The sequence below is a fragment of the Daucus carota genome, chromosome 4, assembly GCF_001625215.2.
Source record: "Daucus carota subsp. sativus chromosome 4, DH1 v3.0, whole genome shotgun sequence".
Lineage (NCBI taxonomy): Eukaryota > Viridiplantae > Streptophyta > Magnoliopsida > Apiales > Apiaceae > Daucus > Daucus carota.
In genome coordinates this window covers 25,714,607-25,731,682 of record NC_030384.2, presented here as the reverse complement: position 1 = coordinate 25,731,682, position 17,076 = coordinate 25,714,607, and the positions used below count along the sequence as shown (strand labels likewise).

At 34.4% G+C, this 17,076-nt stretch overlaps 4 protein-coding genes across 6 annotated transcripts; all 4 read right to left on the bottom strand.

The window, feature by feature from the left end:
- Positions 1-2,941: 2,941 nt before the first annotated feature.
- Positions 2,942-5,134, bottom strand: LOC108215636 (uncharacterized). Of its 2 annotated transcripts, none has more exons than XM_017388158.2 (2): positions 4,982-5,134; positions 2,942-4,782 (listed from the first exon to the last, which is right to left on the bottom strand). In XM_017388158.2, exon 2 carries the CDS (start codon positions 4,647-4,649, stop codon positions 3,159-3,161), a length of 1,491 nt encoding a protein of 496 aa, XP_017243647.1. In that variant the 5' UTR covers positions 4,650-4,782; positions 4,982-5,134; the 3' UTR covers positions 2,942-3,158. The 2 variants fall into 2 exon arrangements, with proteins under 2 accessions (XP_017243647.1, XP_017243648.1); XM_017388159.2 differs by having other exon boundaries at positions 2,942-4,869; positions 4,982-5,132.
- Positions 5,135-5,674: 540 nt separating this feature from the next.
- Positions 5,675-7,619, bottom strand: LOC108219257 (tropinone reductase homolog). Its single transcript, XM_017392605.2, has 5 exons — positions 7,393-7,619; positions 6,980-7,187; positions 6,668-6,884; positions 6,428-6,540; positions 5,675-6,078 (listed from the first exon to the last, which is right to left on the bottom strand). Exons 1-5 carry the CDS (start codon positions 7,482-7,484, stop codon positions 5,902-5,904), a joined length of 807 nt encoding a protein of 268 aa, XP_017248094.1. The 5' UTR covers positions 7,485-7,619; the 3' UTR covers positions 5,675-5,901.
- Positions 7,620-9,443: 1,824 nt separating this feature from the next.
- Positions 9,444-12,451, bottom strand: LOC108217080 (uncharacterized). Of its 2 annotated transcripts, XM_064091731.1 has the most exons (3): positions 12,326-12,451; positions 10,203-10,808; positions 9,444-9,714 (listed from the first exon to the last, which is right to left on the bottom strand). In XM_064091731.1, the coding sequence occupies exons 2-3, from the start codon at positions 10,722-10,724 to the stop codon at positions 9,619-9,621; spliced, it is 618 nt and encodes a 205-aa protein (XP_063947801.1). In that variant the 5' UTR covers positions 10,725-10,808; positions 12,326-12,451; the 3' UTR covers positions 9,444-9,618. The 2 variants fall into 2 exon arrangements, with proteins under 2 accessions (XP_063947801.1, XP_017245420.1); XM_017389931.2 differs by lacking the exon at positions 12,326-12,451 and having other exon boundaries at positions 10,203-12,301.
- Positions 12,452-13,647: 1,196 nt separating this feature from the next.
- On the bottom strand, positions 13,648-16,086 carry LOC108216217 (DEAD-box ATP-dependent RNA helicase 29). The gene is made up of 2 exons (XM_017388911.2): positions 15,630-16,086; positions 13,648-14,893 (listed from the first exon to the last, which is right to left on the bottom strand). Exons 1-2 carry the CDS (start codon positions 15,928-15,930, stop codon positions 13,878-13,880), a joined length of 1,317 nt encoding a protein of 438 aa, XP_017244400.1. The 5' UTR covers positions 15,931-16,086; the 3' UTR covers positions 13,648-13,877.
- Positions 16,087-17,076: the final 990 nt, after the last annotated feature.

Here is a 17,076-nt window from a genome sequence, read left to right as displayed (position 1 = left end):
ATCTAGACAAGAGTTGATTGAGTAGTTCATATTCAAAATAGCCTGTATACACAAGTAATATAAGTTTGATTATTCAAAATTGGTGAACTTTCTTGAATAATTGAAAGCTGATTTAAAGATATAGGGGATTAATTCACTTTTTATTAGTATATATACATGTTGTAAATTTGGATAGATACGTGAGTAGCAATGTATTCAGGCCTGTAGCAATGATTTGGGACTGAGCTCAATTGAATTTGGGGTCTTTTACATGCTACCCTTTTTTATGATTCCAAATATATTTGCTACTATTCCAGTAAAGCTCAAAAACAAGACACACTAATGATACATATTAACCATATGTAAAATAGGCTTACAAAATTCTGAGTGACTCTTAAAAATGGAGTTCATGTTTCATTGACGTTATTGCATACCATCATCTACGATCCTACATTGATGTTAAACATATTTTTGTCAAGCATGTCAAGTGTAAAGTACGACGAGAATCTTATATAAAGAACCGGTTTGAACATTTAATGATTTTTTATTAGATGAGGTCTCCACCTTGTGCAAAGTAATTACAAGAATTCGAAATTAAGGCGAGAGGTGTAAGGATTCAATTTCATGTGTTACGTATGTCATTAGTTTGCTAAATGAGATTGCTCGTGAAGTATCAAGTTGATTTTAAAGATTTCATCATCGTATTTTACATTTTACAATTTACAGCAGAAAGTAACTTAAATGTTTGAATGCAGCTTCTGATTTAAAACAAACAATAAGCTGTTATTGTGTAGCTTATCTGATAATTACCGGTTTGCTGTGATGATAATGTTGCTATGTCGAGTAAAAACAGTTAGCGGCAGATCATCCATGTAACAAATACAGTTATTTTTCTTCTTAACATGTTTGCTGCATGAATAAGAACGTAAATCAATGGAAATATATGCAGCACTGAGGGGGTAAAAAGCATTCCAACTAGTTCATTGTTTCCATAATTTGGTGGTACAATCCAGTAAGAACTCAGAAATCCCCATATAATAGCCCAAACAAAAGCTCAGAATCCAGTTATAAGCAAACTAAGCAAAGACTCTGAAGATAGGATGAAACGGCTAATGGGAAGAAAAGCTGCGAAGAACTTTAAAAAAAAATTGAATGCCAAAAGACTCGGAAGATAGGACGTGACAACTAATGGGAAGACACGCTGCAAAGAAATTAATACGAAATGAACACAGACAATGATGAATTTATAGCAGCTATAACCCAAGTAAAATATATAATGACTAGGCTACTGAAAGCAAGAAATGAAACTAAATGCCAGTTGATTGAGTTTGAAAAGAAAAGGCCAAGAACAATGGAGATAGGAGATAATTGAATGTACGAAATAATTGCTACAAGTACCAAAAGAAGACCTCTCCGCACAATATTACGACTCTCTGAAATATGATATCTAAAAAAAAAGACTCAACTAGTTGCTTAGAATCTTAAATTGTCTTTCTACACTTATTTGATCACAAAAGTACACACACACACACACACACACACACACACACACACACACACACACAAACTATGTGGTGTTTATTTTTGGAACGAGACTATGAATTAGTGAAAATTATTTATTGTTTATTCAATTTAACCAAACTCTTTATTTCAAATTTCAATATACTAATTAAATATTCTTTTAAAATATAGGAGTAAATATAGAGAACATTAAAGGAAGACAATGATTTGATCACTTATGTTTTAGCTAACCATTATCTTCCTATACTTTAAAAAAAACAAAATAGAGACTACACCCTGAGATGCTGTGACGCAACTTGTTTGTATCGGATTTCTATGTAATCACAAGTAATTATAGTACAGTACTTGTTTCTAAGTTCTAAATACTGACACGTAAAATCATATATCACAGTAATTTTAACAATCACCTGTACCTGTAGTAAAATTTTAACAAAAGTACAGACATATTGACCTAGTTTCACATGCACTTATTTATTCCCAGAACAAAGATTAGCACCTGATATACGTAAGAGTTGCTAATCCAGAATAGAAATTTGCAACAAATAATATCAACTAAACAATGATATCATGTTTCTTGTAGCTAAAAACTACTGAGAAGGTTTTATATTTCATGAACCAACAGGAGAGGACAACAATTCTTGATTACAAAAAAAATAAAAATTAAAAGAATTTAAAATCATGACTTCAAATTAACTGTAGCAAACACAAACATCTAAAATACCATAACTGCCTAATTGACCGTACAATCTTTGACAAGTAGTTGATACCAAAAGGAAGCCTAAACAAAGAATCCAGAAATAACCAGCATTCAGGGTGGGAAAAATCTCAGGACAGTTCCCAACAAATCTCACAAGATCCACACGAGATATATTCAAACATTACTGGCATTCAGTGTCCAACAATCGACATATATTGGAGGACACTTCATCACCAATCTCACAAAATCGAAACAAAATGATTTTCAGACATAGCGAGCATTCAGTGTCACATCTCAGGAGCCCGACAAACCAAAGGATAGTTTCCAGTTTGCAAGTACAAACAACTTGCTTACGTATCCATATCATGATAATTAATAGTAATGGTATACAGATTACAAAATACATTATAACTAGATGCATATCTACATGACACATGCCACCAATTTTGAAGGACTAAAACATGGAGAACTTATCATGTATCTTATCATGACCGAAACTTACAATGTTATGCAATGGTTTCACAATAATCATATTACACTAGATAATATATATCAAGCACTAAGGAGCGATTTGACACACAAAGGTTTATATTATTAGTACATCTAAAAACTGCCATATTAATAATCATCATGGACCAACAACGTCATTTATACAGCAATGCAACAAAAGCTTCTACTGCAAGCAAATGCAACAATCTTGTAAATAATATGTGAAGACACATGCACTCAGTTAAAGAAAAAAAATCACAAAGTAAAAGACCATTTAAAATTATATCCAAAATTAGCCAAATGAAAATCAAATGTCATAAAAGACAATTGTAATCTTCAAAGTTGAGATGACTTTGTAAATAGCAAGTCTAAAAACTATAATAAACAATTTTTGCTTCTAAGTTTTAAGTTGTAATCTTTGACTAAAATGGCTAACCTCACATATTTCCCCAACAAAATGAAGCCTTTGAGACTAAAGAAACTCATTAGGAGGCCTGAGACAAACAGGAACTTCGTGCTCCTCTGGTCCCACACGGTGTTTAGGTACTGTGATCTCTAGAATTGTTCCACTTTTGTCAAAGTATGCTTCTAGCTTGGCATCATCTGGAATTCTAGTAGCAAGCGGAATTTCCCGTTTAAACTCTCCGGGAGGACAATGTTCAGGAGATGGATCAGTAAGCTTAAATGTTCTATCATTTCTCTGAAGAAAGGGCATGCGAGCAGTGCTCTCCGATGAAATTTTGACAACACCATGTGTAAGGTTGTTCCACCAATGAACTTTAACTCTTCCAGGATCAGAAAAAGGTAGGGCGACCATAATTAAATATCCTTCTTCATCCTCATATATAGTTTTGGCACCAGTAACCGGCCCATAAACACTCTTCATCACTCCACTGAATTCATTTAACCAAGACGGTTCAACAGGATGGTGCTCGGTATCTTGTATTCGGTCTGGATGTTGATTGCTAGGGTAACAGCAATCATCATCATTACCATTCGGAAAAAGATCTTTCTTCCTCTTGTTGCAAGCAGGCAAGAGATCAGCACCATTTCCATTTACATGGCTCGAGGACTGAGTTGACAAATTCAAACCAGAGCCGTTAAGTGACTTTTTTGAAGGATGTTGATTATTCTTCAGCACAGGAAGGGGTCTCTCTAGCTCAAACTCTGTGTTAGGAAGTGTTCTCCAAGAACAAAATTCTGTAGCTTCAGGTGGCACAACAAAACTTAGATCCCTGCCAGTAAGTTCCATCCATTTATTCTGTTCATCCTCATCGATAATCATAAGATTAGGAGACGGAACATGCTCAATTCCATGGACACATTGAGGATTAGAAAGGCCCCTATAGTGCTTCCGCTGCATTCTATGAGACCGTATAAACCCCCTCTCAACACTAAACGGGAAAGGCCGTTCTCCCTGACGAGAATGCCCGTTCATATAAGACCTTAACTGCATTTTACCCAAAGCATTCTCAGGTCTTTCCTTAAAAACCCACATATACATATTCTCCATATCGTGCTGAACCAGAAAAACATCAAAATTAAGATCCGATTTCTCAAACCCAGACACCCCGTTACTATCACGAACCACATTACAGTTAGACTCATCCTTCAAAACAGGCTTAAAATAAAAGCTAAAGAAAAACCAAGCCCCCCAAATACTATCCAGTCTCTTGGCACACTTCCTAACACTCTTAGACATATTAAGAAGCGTATCAGTATCATTATTCTGATTTCCAAGACTAACATCCAGCATATCAAAAGAGTCATGAGTCCACGATGGGGGTGGAGGACTAGGCTCAACAGACAAGGGCAGATTAATATCCGGAGGCCCCGAAAGAACAACAGCGCGGTTCATATCCCGGTCTGACTCCTCATGAGTATTCCCATTTGGATCCATGGACAAGAATGTAGAAGGATGATAATTCTCAATGGACAAAGTAGTCAGTAAATCTTCACCCATATCTCTAAACCCAATAATCTCTTCCACAAACACTTCAACTAAACCCTAACACAAATCACCCAACACCCCCCCTAAAATATCAACAAGAACAACAATTCACAACACTTCAACATATATAATTCTCTTCAAACACCTGAAAATTCCATCTTTACACTTCAAAAACAACAAAACAAGCTTATGGGTATCTACCAATTTAACATAACAAGCATCAAAGCATCAACTGTACAGCAAATAAAACAAAAAAAACAAACAGTAATCAAATTCTTAACCCTACAAGTTCTTAAAAACACGAAATTATCACAAAAAAAAAGAGCTGGGCTATAAAAAATTACCTTTTGAGATATGGGTTCGAATTGTTGAAGCAAATAATTGTTGTGAAAGGGTTGAAGAGAGACAAAAGGGCGTAGAGATACAGAGAGAGAGAGAAATAAAAGACAGGAAGGAAATGAAGAAGCGGTGACGGTATCTGTTACAGAGCGCCGTGTATTTTTCCACAGATATTTTTAGGCGTTATAACGGGATCGTTAGTTCATCATTTTGGGCCCAAAAAGGTGTAATCACATAATGAAGCTATGACAAGTGAATAGTTGATCTACTAATTTTTTTTTTAGTGTAAATTATAATGTGAAATCAAACTTATTCCTTTGATATTATATGAAAATCCATATTAGTGTAAATTCCTTTGTTAGCGAGTTGGAATGTGTTTTGTAATTGATCATGATTTTGACACCAAATTAGTATAAAAATTATATTATTTTGACATAATAGGCTGAAGATGGTCTAACCATCCTCTAATTTTACATTAATTTCAAGTTTTATCTATCAAGGATAGTGTATTTTCATTTAATCCTTCGTTTAAAAGTTGGATAAAAATGATAAAAATGAGTACTTTTTTTTTGAAATTCTGAGTACTTATTTCAAATTTTTGATTATTAATAATATATGATTCCGTTAAACTCTCTTCCAAAATTTACTTAACATAGCATGATCTACAGGCATGCAAACTCATATTTTACCTGTATCTGTCATCAACAATAGCAAATTCTGGTTACGTGCAATCCATCACTCTATTAAGGTCATACACATCTATGAAACATATTGTTCAAATCACCTCAAAATACAACTCAGTAATCCATCTATTCAGTTATACTATCAACTGAGAAATTACTAGTTTCATTTTACAGAAGAATGTATCACAGCCCAGCTTTACATATTCAATAACTAGACAGTGAACGCTCCTGCAGATAATCTACTAATAACCACAAACAGTGTGACCTCCATCAACGCAAACAATCTGGCCAGTCGTATAAGAAGCTGCAGGTAAGCAAAGGAATGCCACTACTCCAGATACTTCCTTTTGCTCTCCAGGGCGACGCATCGGGGTCCGATACACCATTCTATCTATTATCTCTTTGTGTCCTGGATCCTCCTGATAATATATAATGTCAGAAAAAAGCAAGAACTTTAGAGAATAGGTAGGCTCTGAAAAAATAAGTTGGATTATCTCGACAACAATAGCTTAAAGTAAAGAAGTGGACTAAAAGTGAGAAGTGAATTAAGACTTATAAATGATTAAACAGTTTGGGAAAGAAGTAGAAGTCCTGAAACAAAAAATAACATTCTCAGGTTTTTATAAGTGTTTCACGCTTTTTACACACACGAGTCAAAAAAAGTAGAAGCCGACTTCTTATCAAAAAAAGCCATAAGTAGTGTTAGCGAAACAGGCACACACAATCATCAAAGTAACGAGTATGGTATAAAGATTTCACCAAACATACTTCTATTCCAGCAATGAGATCAGTTTTGATGATCCATGGCGCAACACAATTAACACGAATATTGTCTGTTGCCCATTCGCATGCCAAACTCTTCGTCAGTTGGTTGATGGCTCCTGTTTTGCATCAAACATATACCCTCCCTATGTTAAGATCATATATGATCAATCAATTAAGCCCTCCTCCTAACAACTTAGATTCCAGGAGAGCGGGTAACTTAACATGGTACGTGAGCATACACACCTTTGGAGGATGAATAGATGGAAACCAAAGGCAGGGCCACGACACCAGCGACGGAAGAGATAGACACTATGCTTCCATTTCCTGATGCCTTGAGTAGCGGATGTGCAAGCTGACACAAATGGTAAGAAGCCTCGAAGTTGGTACCCATTATGTTGGAAAAATCTTCTGCTGTGAACTCTGTTGTCTCCTTAAGTATAGCTATGCCAGCATTATTAACCTAACCATGTATTTTTCGACATAATTATATGAAGTTAGTAACTTTGCAATCATCCTAATTAGCAGACATATAATAAAAATAAAGAAAAAGCATACCAGAATGTTGAGCTTTCCTCCAAATGCAGAGGCCACTGATTCCATCAGCTGCTCACGTTCAAGTCGCGATTTTAAGTCACACACTGATCCTGTAACGTTAAAACCTTTGATTTCCCATTCTTCTAAGCATTGATCAAGACATTTCTTATCGCGAGCACATGTATAAATTGCTGCCCCAAACCCAGCTAGCTCTTCGACTATTGAATGCCTACACAATGAAATAAAATTACATAATTCATTAACTCAATATACTGAAATTTACGACACATATATAGCATTCAAGGGTTCCTGGTCTTCTAAAAATGTATATTTTCTGCTCAGACCAAGTTCAAGAACAGAAAAAATAAAAAACAAAAATAACTATCGCCCATGATTAAAATTAGCGATTATGAAAAAGAAATCTGTGACCATACCCGATGCCACGAGTTCCACCAGTGACAAGAGCAGTCGTTCCCTCGAGAGACCATCTTTTATCTCCTCCATTACCCATCTGCGTCGTAGCCATTGTTCTGAAACCCAAACCAACTGAATGAAATTGATAAGTTATATCAGAACTATCTGCACACACATAATTTGACTTATGTAAGGAAACATTAAACTTCTTTCTAGTAATACAAATAGAGACCTCATCAGTAATTAAACAAACCAAAAGATTGCATTCACAACTTCTCTTTAAATAATCTAGATGGGCGGCTGCTACCTTTTGACCAAAAAATCTAGCATTAATTTATTTCATCCTTGAGACCTCAGTTCGTATACCTTATTGTGGTAAACAAGTAAAAGAAGACAAAATCCGAATATAATAGACCTATACGGCATTACATATGATATAATTTGTTTGGAGGCGTTTGGATCGTTGATGGTTATTGAAATGAAGGAAATGAGAATGAAAATGATATGGACTTGTGAAGGGTGAGGAGCGCTACATGAAACATGTGTTTATGACTCCGTTAGCAGGACTCATTCACCGTGAACCAAATATCCTTTAATGTACAAAAGTACAAATGTGTTGTTCCATGAAACTCTGAAAGTTTGATCTTATTGTGGTTATCGACTGGATGTTGGTTAATGGATTTCTGTGCTCTAAGCCTCTAGTTTAACATTGCTCGGGGACTGCATGTATCCATGAATGTTCAAATTTTTATTGCTTGTTTCATGAGTTCTCAAAAGAAAGCTTTGCCATTTGTGGATCCTTTCGGAGTGATTTCCTTGCTTCTACTGATCTTTACTCCTATGGCTTCACTAAAGCAGAAAGTTGAGACTTTGTATCATTCTTGTAATGTTCACGGTTTCAATTTATTCAAGTCATTGTAGATGAGATACCCGCCTTGCAAGTTCAAGTTCCTGAGAAACTTTGTAGCTGACATCCAGTTTTACTGTGATAGTAATTTTTATTGGAATGAAGTGATTGATGGCGAAATTTAAGGTCCAGAGAAACGAGATAAAGATATAAGGGGGTGTTTGGATGGTAAATGGGAAGGGTAATCGGGAAAGAGAATCAGGGTATGATATGAGAGTAAGTATCAAAGAGGTGTGGAAGAAATAATTTATCCATCAAGTAGGAATGGGTTTTTCATTCCATACCACAAAATCACTAATATAAACACGTAACACATGGGTTTGAGATACTGATTCTCGTTGACCGGACTCCGATTCAGATTTTTCCAGTTATTTGTAGAACCCTTTAACAATTTATTCATCTATACTAGTTGTTTTTGTAATCTTTATATAATATCTAAAATTTCTGTAATGGGTCTCTGATGGCGCTATCTTGGTTAACAACATTACCAGAAGCTCTACATGACTAGATCAACCTCACCAACCATGCACAAATATTACATGCTTTGAATTTTGATGAAAGAACAGTACTGTACCTTGTAAAGACGGTATTTGGCAACCTCAGATATTATCTTGCAGTTTAACACGGCTAATGATCCCCAAAGAGAAAATCTACTGATATACTACTAATAAGCTTTGAATGCTTGAATGCCAAACAAAATGAGTTTAACATTGTTGTACCGTAAGTCTGTAACTCATTTTAACAACAGTTTCTTACACCCAGCTGCCGAGTAAGCCATTTTAACAACAGTTGCTTACACCCTGCTCCCGAGTTTTAAATAAAGAGGAAAGCAAGTAAAGAGGAGGTCAAGTAGTATAACTTTCACTTTTAGTTGTGCTCCCGAGTTTTAAGAAGGATGAAAGCAAGTGGAAAGGAATGCAATTTTAACATAAATTCATTTCAAAATTTTCACTCCAAAATTGGGATGAAAGTGAAAGCAAGGCAAACTTTCATTTACTTCCTTTCGCATCCTTTTACTTTCCTTCTTGAAAAAAACTAAGGAGCAAGCCCTTGAAACAAACGCAAAAGCCTGCAAATAACTTATTTTAGTCTATGGAACAAGTAAACTATGTCCTAAATTGGACAATAGTAAATACTAAAACTAAATGTTAGCCAACAATAAGATAGCACAAAAATATAGTCACCATAAAACAATAAAGGATAATTTAGTGAAATCCAAAACAAGAGAAATTCTGACAATTAAGAAGTTTAACGCAAAACAATAAAACTTCAGGTAATCTTTCAGAAGGGGAGTGGGGGACAAATTAATCCTAGTCCTTCGTGGAGTTGGAAGCACTCATCAAACATTATACACATTTTTTGTCACAATTTTTTTAGCAAATACATCTGTGAGAACAGTTTTGGATCCAAAGGAGACCCTCACCAACTCCAAAGCCTAAAATTGACAAAAATCAAAAGGAGTAGTCAGAGAAGGAACAGAGCTCAGTTAGAGAACATCTCCATCACAAAGGATCAGGTGACTTCTATAAAAACCATTTACTGAGCCATACACTGTGACATTAGATACGGTAAAAAGACTAATTAGATAAGTTGTATGGAGATCGATATTTTAATGGAGATCTTAGAGACCATGAATGTTCAGCAAGGAAAATGTTGTAAAACATATTATTTTACATATATTCTTAACTACCACCATTTCATTGAAAATCTTCCAAATTATGTATGCTCCGCAAGGAAAACGTTGAAATTCATGTATGTTCTGCAAACATGACTTTACAAGACATATTGTTATACAAAACATATTTTGCTTGCAAAATATACATAATTTTCAAGATTTTCAATGAGATGGTGGTTTTCACAGAATGTATGTAATTCTAATTTATATTGGTGACATGGTAGATTTGATGTTGCAATTAGGGATACCTTCTTCATGTCGATGTTCACAATCTTTTCTTCCAGAGTACCAATGTCTTTGACACCTAAACTGTTGATAAGACTTAAGCAAGAAATGCAGGACAGGGGCTTCACTGTGAGGTCATCTGAAATCATATACGTCACTGATCCTTTAACATACCCATCCACTTCTGTCTTATCAACATTTTTTCCAAAGACAAAAGAACTGGATGAACATTGTGACTTCCGATATCCCAATTGTTGAATAAAAGGGGCAGCTTTGGTGTTTGATTCAGGCATGGCAGGATTCAGTAGATTCTGCTTCGTTTGATTGGTCTGTAAGTATTCATTGCCAAGTTTATTCACACTTTGGTAGACTTTGCTCAATGTCCAGGATTTACACATCCCCTCCCCGTCTAGAAGATTCAGCAGAGATCCTAGTGGAATTTCTAGCAGTCCAAATAAAAAGTCCACAAAATCTTTCCCCGCTTCAGCAAAGATTACCTTCCCGGTGCTGTTGTCTACAAGGAGTTTTAAGCTAACGGTGGCCATTTTATAGTACTTGGTTTTACTGATACGGAGAGAATGAGTATGAATGCATCTACTTGGGTTATTAACAAGCAGAAAGTGGCACACCTGATTTATGTATAATCATCCTAATGAATAATTGCGTAAATTGGCAAAATATTTGCAGGTGTATTTGTGTAACCTAAACTGAAAATATACACACACTATAAATCTTATTAAATTAAAGCACATGCAAATACATAACACATATACTTAACATGAAACCCCGAATAAGAGAAACCACTAACAGAACAAAGAGAATCACTAGGTGATGAGACAAGAAATTTGTCACAAAAGCAGTCAGTTCCTCAGATGTACGCTCATTATAGCAAACTGCCAACACAACAATTTCTTAAAATTAAGCGATTGACAAATAGTGGAATATACAGAATTTTAAAGTTGAAGGATAAGAGATTGAAAACATATAATCTATATAGACTGTTAATAATGGTCAAAAATTAAAAGTAAAGGTGCTGCCAAGGAGTCGTGAATATCCTCTGGTCCCCAATAGCAACTCATCTTAAACCTATCCAATTATATAAATGTTGAACAAACACTATTTTGAGCACATCTCGTATGTATTTACTCTATACAAATTTCAAAGAAAAAGAAATGTCAAACAAAGCAAGATTGAGCAATAAAATAGCTTTACAATAATATTCTTAAATGCATTTTTTTTCTGCAAGCGAATTATTCACCCTGATTTCAAAAAGAAAAGAAATCTGAACCAACTCTACCAGAATCCTACCAGGTTTACATCTCACAATTAATTCCAAACAATATTTGTGTCAGTATTTAATATATTCCCAAACAGTATGAAATTAATCTTTAAGAGATATGGTTTTGTCATCAAGAGAAGGGCTATCATTCAATATATCTCTCGATAAGTTACATAGTTTTAGCAAGTACAGGGGAGGAAGAGGAACTTAAACCACGGCCTTTGTCACCGGAGAGTGGTGCTATTAGCACCAGGCTAAACCCCTTAAGTTCGGTTATGCAATATTCATTCATATAAACTCAATTTCACCACATTCTTCAACAGATTAAGGGACCATTTTTCCTCGTCCCCAAAACAAGTTCCCCCTTCAGATTAAATAACCTCAACTTGCAACATTTCCCGTGACCGAAACTGATTCACATGTACCATAAATTTAAGAGAGTTGAAACAACTTTATAATATATTACAAATTTACAATTTACACATGTTCTTACTAACATTCCTAGCAATAAAATACATGTACATAAATTATACAAACTGCACACATCATTTGTACTTTGTAGTGTCTAGTGAGGAACACTATGATCAAATAATAAAATAAAAAATGTTAAACTAAACCTAGGTAAATGGGTCATATTAAAAAGGACTTATTCAACTCATCAACACACCCAGATCATCTAGGCAGATTTTTAAGTAATAGACATAAAGAAAGACAGAAGACAAAACTAGTAGATTCAGAAACCTAGGAACAAGTGAACTAAAGTGACTTCAAGCAAGTGAGATTTAGATCATGATCATATACACATGCATTAACAATATACAAAGGAGTTGAACAATATACTACTAGCTTACAAGCTGCTGGATCGACCTTTAGAGGGCTGAGGCTCAAGACTCTCGTGTCTGTTGCTTTACTAACTAAACTTCTGTCGACAAGTAAATGTAATGGAGTGAGCACTGAGCAGCTTCACTAACCAATAACTGAAACTTTTTATCTTATTGGAGGGGCTTGCTGTCCAATAATTGAAACTTTATATTATATTATTGATGGATATATATATATCACAATTTTAATTAATAATATTTCAAATATCATATTCAGAAATATGATCTCAAATATTATTTTGATAATATTATATTATTTAATGTTTATAATTTATTTTTATATATATAAAAAAAGAAACACTGTATTTTGTAACGCTTATTTGTTTTTTAAAACTCATAGAAAAATAATTACAAATATGTGTAACACTCACATAAGATGATATAACGAGGTAATTTTAATTTATTTGATGTTTAAAGTCCAAATCTGTATAATTTATTTTTTAAATTTTATATTGTGTAGCGTTTTATTGTATAAGCCTAACACTATATTTTAATGTGATACTTATAGCTACATTTTGAAAACGTGATATTTAATTTTTTTTTCGGTATACAATTCATTTTTATGTGATTCTTTTTTAATAAAAACTCTATTTCCAATATGATATAATTAATGTATTTGCAGAATTTTTCCCGATATAATTAATATTATAATTCACTTCTGTCATATATCTATCGAAGGTAAATTCTTCGCTAATTTATCCTTTACATAATATTTATCATCACAACCTCATTCGATAATTTATCCTTTACATAATTCTTATCGGCACAATCTCATTTGATAATTTATCCTTGCACAACTTCATTCGGTAATTTATTCTTTATATAATTCTTATCGGCACAACCTCATTTGGTAATTTATCCTTTATGTAATTCCAAGTTAGATTCATATACACATGGAAGATTCGAAGTAAGATTCATATACACATGGAAGATATTATCATTTCAAAGTACCGCTGGACATGTACATCTTCGATCCTACACATGTACACATAGCCGTAAAACTGTATAACTACATGTAGTTTCAACAGCCAAAGAAAAAGATAGATAATTTTACAAGCCTTTTTTCCTCAAGTGTGTACCAAATGTTTTCTTCCTCTGCAGCTCTGCCCTCTGGTAATTTCTAAATTTATGTTTAACATACACAGATCCAACTATTTCATTTCATATTCCAACATGCCCTTGATATAGAACTTGACTTCTAACATCGACCATATAGGCCCAATTGAGTAATGGAATTGTTGAACCAATTTTCTTTAATTTAGAATGCAACAAAAGGAAAGGGGAAAAAAAGAGAGAAGAGAAAGTATATCAAACAAAAATGAGTGCTTATAATTTAATTTTAATTCAAATAGAGCAACCACCAAAGTATTTTACACAACAAAAACATATACATAGCTTGTACAATGGTAACGAAGTTTGCAGAAAAAGAAAATCTTAAAGGGTAACGGGATTCAATTTGTTCATATGGCATCTCAGAACTCCTTTGCATTTCTAAAAATAGTGCACACCATGCTCACGTTTATAATTTATTAGCACATTTACTGCTGCAGCACCATTGATTTTAATTCCGGTGAAGCATCCAATAATTTACGAACAATATCAGCATAAATGTCAGCTTTTATTGGCGGCAATCTACCATATAAAATATCTCCTGCTCTCGCATTTGCTTGATCAATTTCGGAAACAACTTCCAACATATCGGCATCTCGCATTATCTGTTCCTCAGTGGGAGCAGGAGCAGCCGTGAGCTCTTCCAAGAGAAAGAAGCGAAAATTCAGAACATAGGGAATATCCTCACGTGTTACAAAAGAATATGCTGTGCCCGGACCATGCATTGCAGTTTTCATTACTCGAAAAAGGAAACGCTTAGGGGTAGGGAAGTCCCAACTGATAACGTTATCAGCCAACGGGGTTATCATGATCTGATACGCTACGTCCGTAGTGATCAGCAGCATACTTTTTCCTTCTTTGAATCTTGATACCTCAAGTATGCGTTCATCTCTGTCCATATTACGATAGCATATAGATGGCTCAATACCCTTATCCATAAACATAAGTTTAAGAAACTCAGCATGATCTTCTGTAGGAACAAACAGCAATGTCTTTTCATCGCATCGAATACGTTCATTGATTAAATACAGCACAGCCGCACTTTTCTCTTCCTCGCTCAAAGTGAAAAATATAAGCTTCAAAGTACTTCTTATTTGACTATGATGGCGCACAATGGCAGGGTCTTGTGTAACAGATTTGAAGAAATAGACAAGGGCAGGTGGTATTTCATGTGGTATCTCTTTAACGAAAAGCAAAGTTTGGTGTTTTTGATTAATATGGAACAGTATTTGACGCAGATGTTTTGCAAATCCCAGGCTGAGAAGACAATCCACTTCATAAAGAACAATGCATTCCACATTATGCAATAACATATCTTTAACGTGAGACAAATGACCTTTCAGGTTATCTGGAGTTGCAATCATAACATCAGGGTTCTGCAGTGTCAATTCCTCAAAGAGACTCTCTGTCTTATTATCGCCAACTAGTAAACCAATGCGAAGACCTAGCGGAATGGGAAATATCATCAACAAGTTTATATAAAAAGACTTGTGCACTTCATAAAACTAAAAGGAAAATAAGAAATGGGAAGCAAACTCAGAACTATAATTCTCTCCTTGCGGAAAGACTATTTGCTCTCAGAATATGCAACTTTGCAAATTTGGATTTCAAACACTCAGTCGAAATTTGAATAGTAATATGAACTGCTGTTATATGACTTTAACTCCAGGTCTTAGTTTTGGAAAGATAAGTATTTAGATATGACAAAATATTGTTATTATCTAAAGCAAAAGGCTTAAGATTATGTAGCCGAAGTGTACAAGAACAAACAGTTTCAAAAATATAAATAAATCTGACCCGTAAATTGAGCAAGTAGTCGAACAAGCTTTACAATCTGATATGCCAAATCTTTACTCGGAGTAAGAATCAATGCCCTGATATAACTTCTTAATAATAAAAAAAAACATGCACAGTTAATCATAGAGTTCTTGCCGGAAAATCCAATCCTAATTCTAAAGTAGCTATGGCTATAATTTGTCGACAAAAGTGGGATTTTTCGGCAGTGACAAAAACATCAATTTTAAAGATGAAGATCCAACCTTTAAGCTAAAAAAACAACAATTTCTCAATCAAGATCCAATCTTTAAGTTAAAACAAGAAATATAATAGCATAGACATATATATTATCACACAATTAAAAAAAAAAAAAAACAGCACCAAGACATATATATAAATCTGACCTGTAAACTGAGCAACAACTCGAACAATCTTCACAATCTCAAGTGCCAAATCTTTAGTTGGAGTAAGAATCAATGCCCTGATAGAATTAATACTCGGCTGCCTATTCAACTTGTCAAGTAAAGGAGCCACAAAAGATAAAATTCTGGCGGAACAAGATGGAGCCAATACTACAACATCCCGCCCGGAAAGAATGCCGGGAATCACATCCTGGTGTAAACGATAAGGACGATTGTAGCCATTACGAGTACATCCTTCTATTATGTTTGAGCTCAGCCCCAAGGATTCAAAGTCGTCTGACATTGTTGTTAAAGATGTAGTATATTTCAACAAGGTAGGCACTACTAGGTTGAAATAGGGGTGGCAATTGATCACTAGAGTTGGATTTTAACGAAAATCAAACCCTAATTCAATAGTGTTTTTCAAAACCAAGTATGAACCGAAACGAAGTTCAAGAACGAAACTCGAACTAGGGGTGAACAAAAAACCGTTTAACCCGCAAAACCGACCCAACCCGCCCCTTATTTCGGCCGAACAAACCGAACCGTTCAAAACCGAAAAATTATTGGGTTCATTTTTTATCAACCCGAATATAATTGGGTTGGGTTAGGGTTTTTAAATTATTAACCCTCACCCAAACCAACCCAACCCGTTTAAGTTACTAGGAAATAAAGAATAATATTTTCATCTTATAAGTTTGTAACCATCCTTAGATTAATATGCAAATGTTGTTTTGGGATTTCTGTTATTGATGTAGTAGCCTTGTAAGTTCCAGGTCAGTGGTCACATGTAGTAGCCTTGTAAGTTCCAGGTCAGTGGTCACATACACTTTGTCTCTCTTTTCTACAATGTTTGTCTATATAAACATTGTTTATCTATATAAACATTGGCTCTGTTGCTACTGCCACCGCAAACACCATACTATCTATAGCCCCAAATACTATACCAAACAATGAATAAAACCCGACAAACCGACCCGACCCAAACCAACCCGATGTGTGAATAATAGGGTTGGGTTGAAAATATTTTTCAGGGTTAACGGGTTCGAGTTTTCATAAACCGATTATATTGGGTTGGGTTGAATTTTTGTCCCTAACCCGGCCAACCCGACCCGTGTTCACCCCTAACTCGAACCATACGAAACCCCAAAATTATATAAAAATATTAAATAATATATCTAAAATATAGGTGTATAAACGGGTTTTTTATTTAAAAATTAATATATACTCAAATTATTACAAACATATTAATATATGTATGAATAAATTAGCAATTACAATAATTCATGATTAAAAAAGAAGCTCAATTTTTTTGAAGTATTAGTTAAGTGTTATTAATTTAGCTTTTTAAAAACCTTTTGTTAATAGCTTATTAAAAATAAATGAACATAAATATTATACACAAGAAACTGAGTTCTGTAAAAAGCATTCGGATCAGTTCAGTCGGATA

What these genes read in the sequence shown, in the direction of transcription:
- LOC108217080 (XM_064091731.1), bottom strand. Translation starts at nt 10,724, where the DNA reads ATGGCCACCGTTAGCTTAAAACTCCTTGTAGACAACAGCACCGGGAAG. An exon ending in TGAACATCGACATGAAGAAG is followed by an intron (nt 9,715 to 10,202) that starts GTATCCCTAATT and finishes TGTCAATTTTAG; the next exon opens with GCTTTGGAGTTGGTGAGGGT.
- LOC108219257 (XM_017392605.2), bottom strand. Translation starts at nt 7,484, where the DNA reads ATGGCTACGACGCAGATGGGTAATGGAGGAGATAAAAGATGGTCTCTC. An exon ending in GAGGAAAGCTCAACATTCTG is followed by an intron (nt 6,885 to 6,979) that starts GTATGCTTTTTC and finishes ATACATGGTTAG; the next exon opens with GTTAATAATGCTGGCATAGC. An exon ending in CATCTATTCATCCTCCAAAG is followed by an intron (nt 6,541 to 6,667) that starts GTGTGTATGCTC and finishes GATGCAAAACAG; the next exon opens with GAGCCATCAACCAACTGACG.
- LOC108215636 (XM_017388158.2), bottom strand. Translation starts at nt 4,649, where the DNA reads ATGGGTGAAGATTTACTGACTACTTTGTCCATTGAGAATTATCATCCT.
- LOC108216217 (XM_017388911.2), bottom strand. Translation starts at nt 15,930, where the DNA reads ATGTCAGACGACTTTGAATCCTTGGGGCTGAGCTCAAACATAATAGAA. An exon ending in AGTTGTTGCTCAGTTTACAG is followed by an intron (nt 14,894 to 15,629) that starts GTCAGATTTATA and finishes CCATTCCGCTAG; the next exon opens with GTCTTCGCATTGGTTTACTA.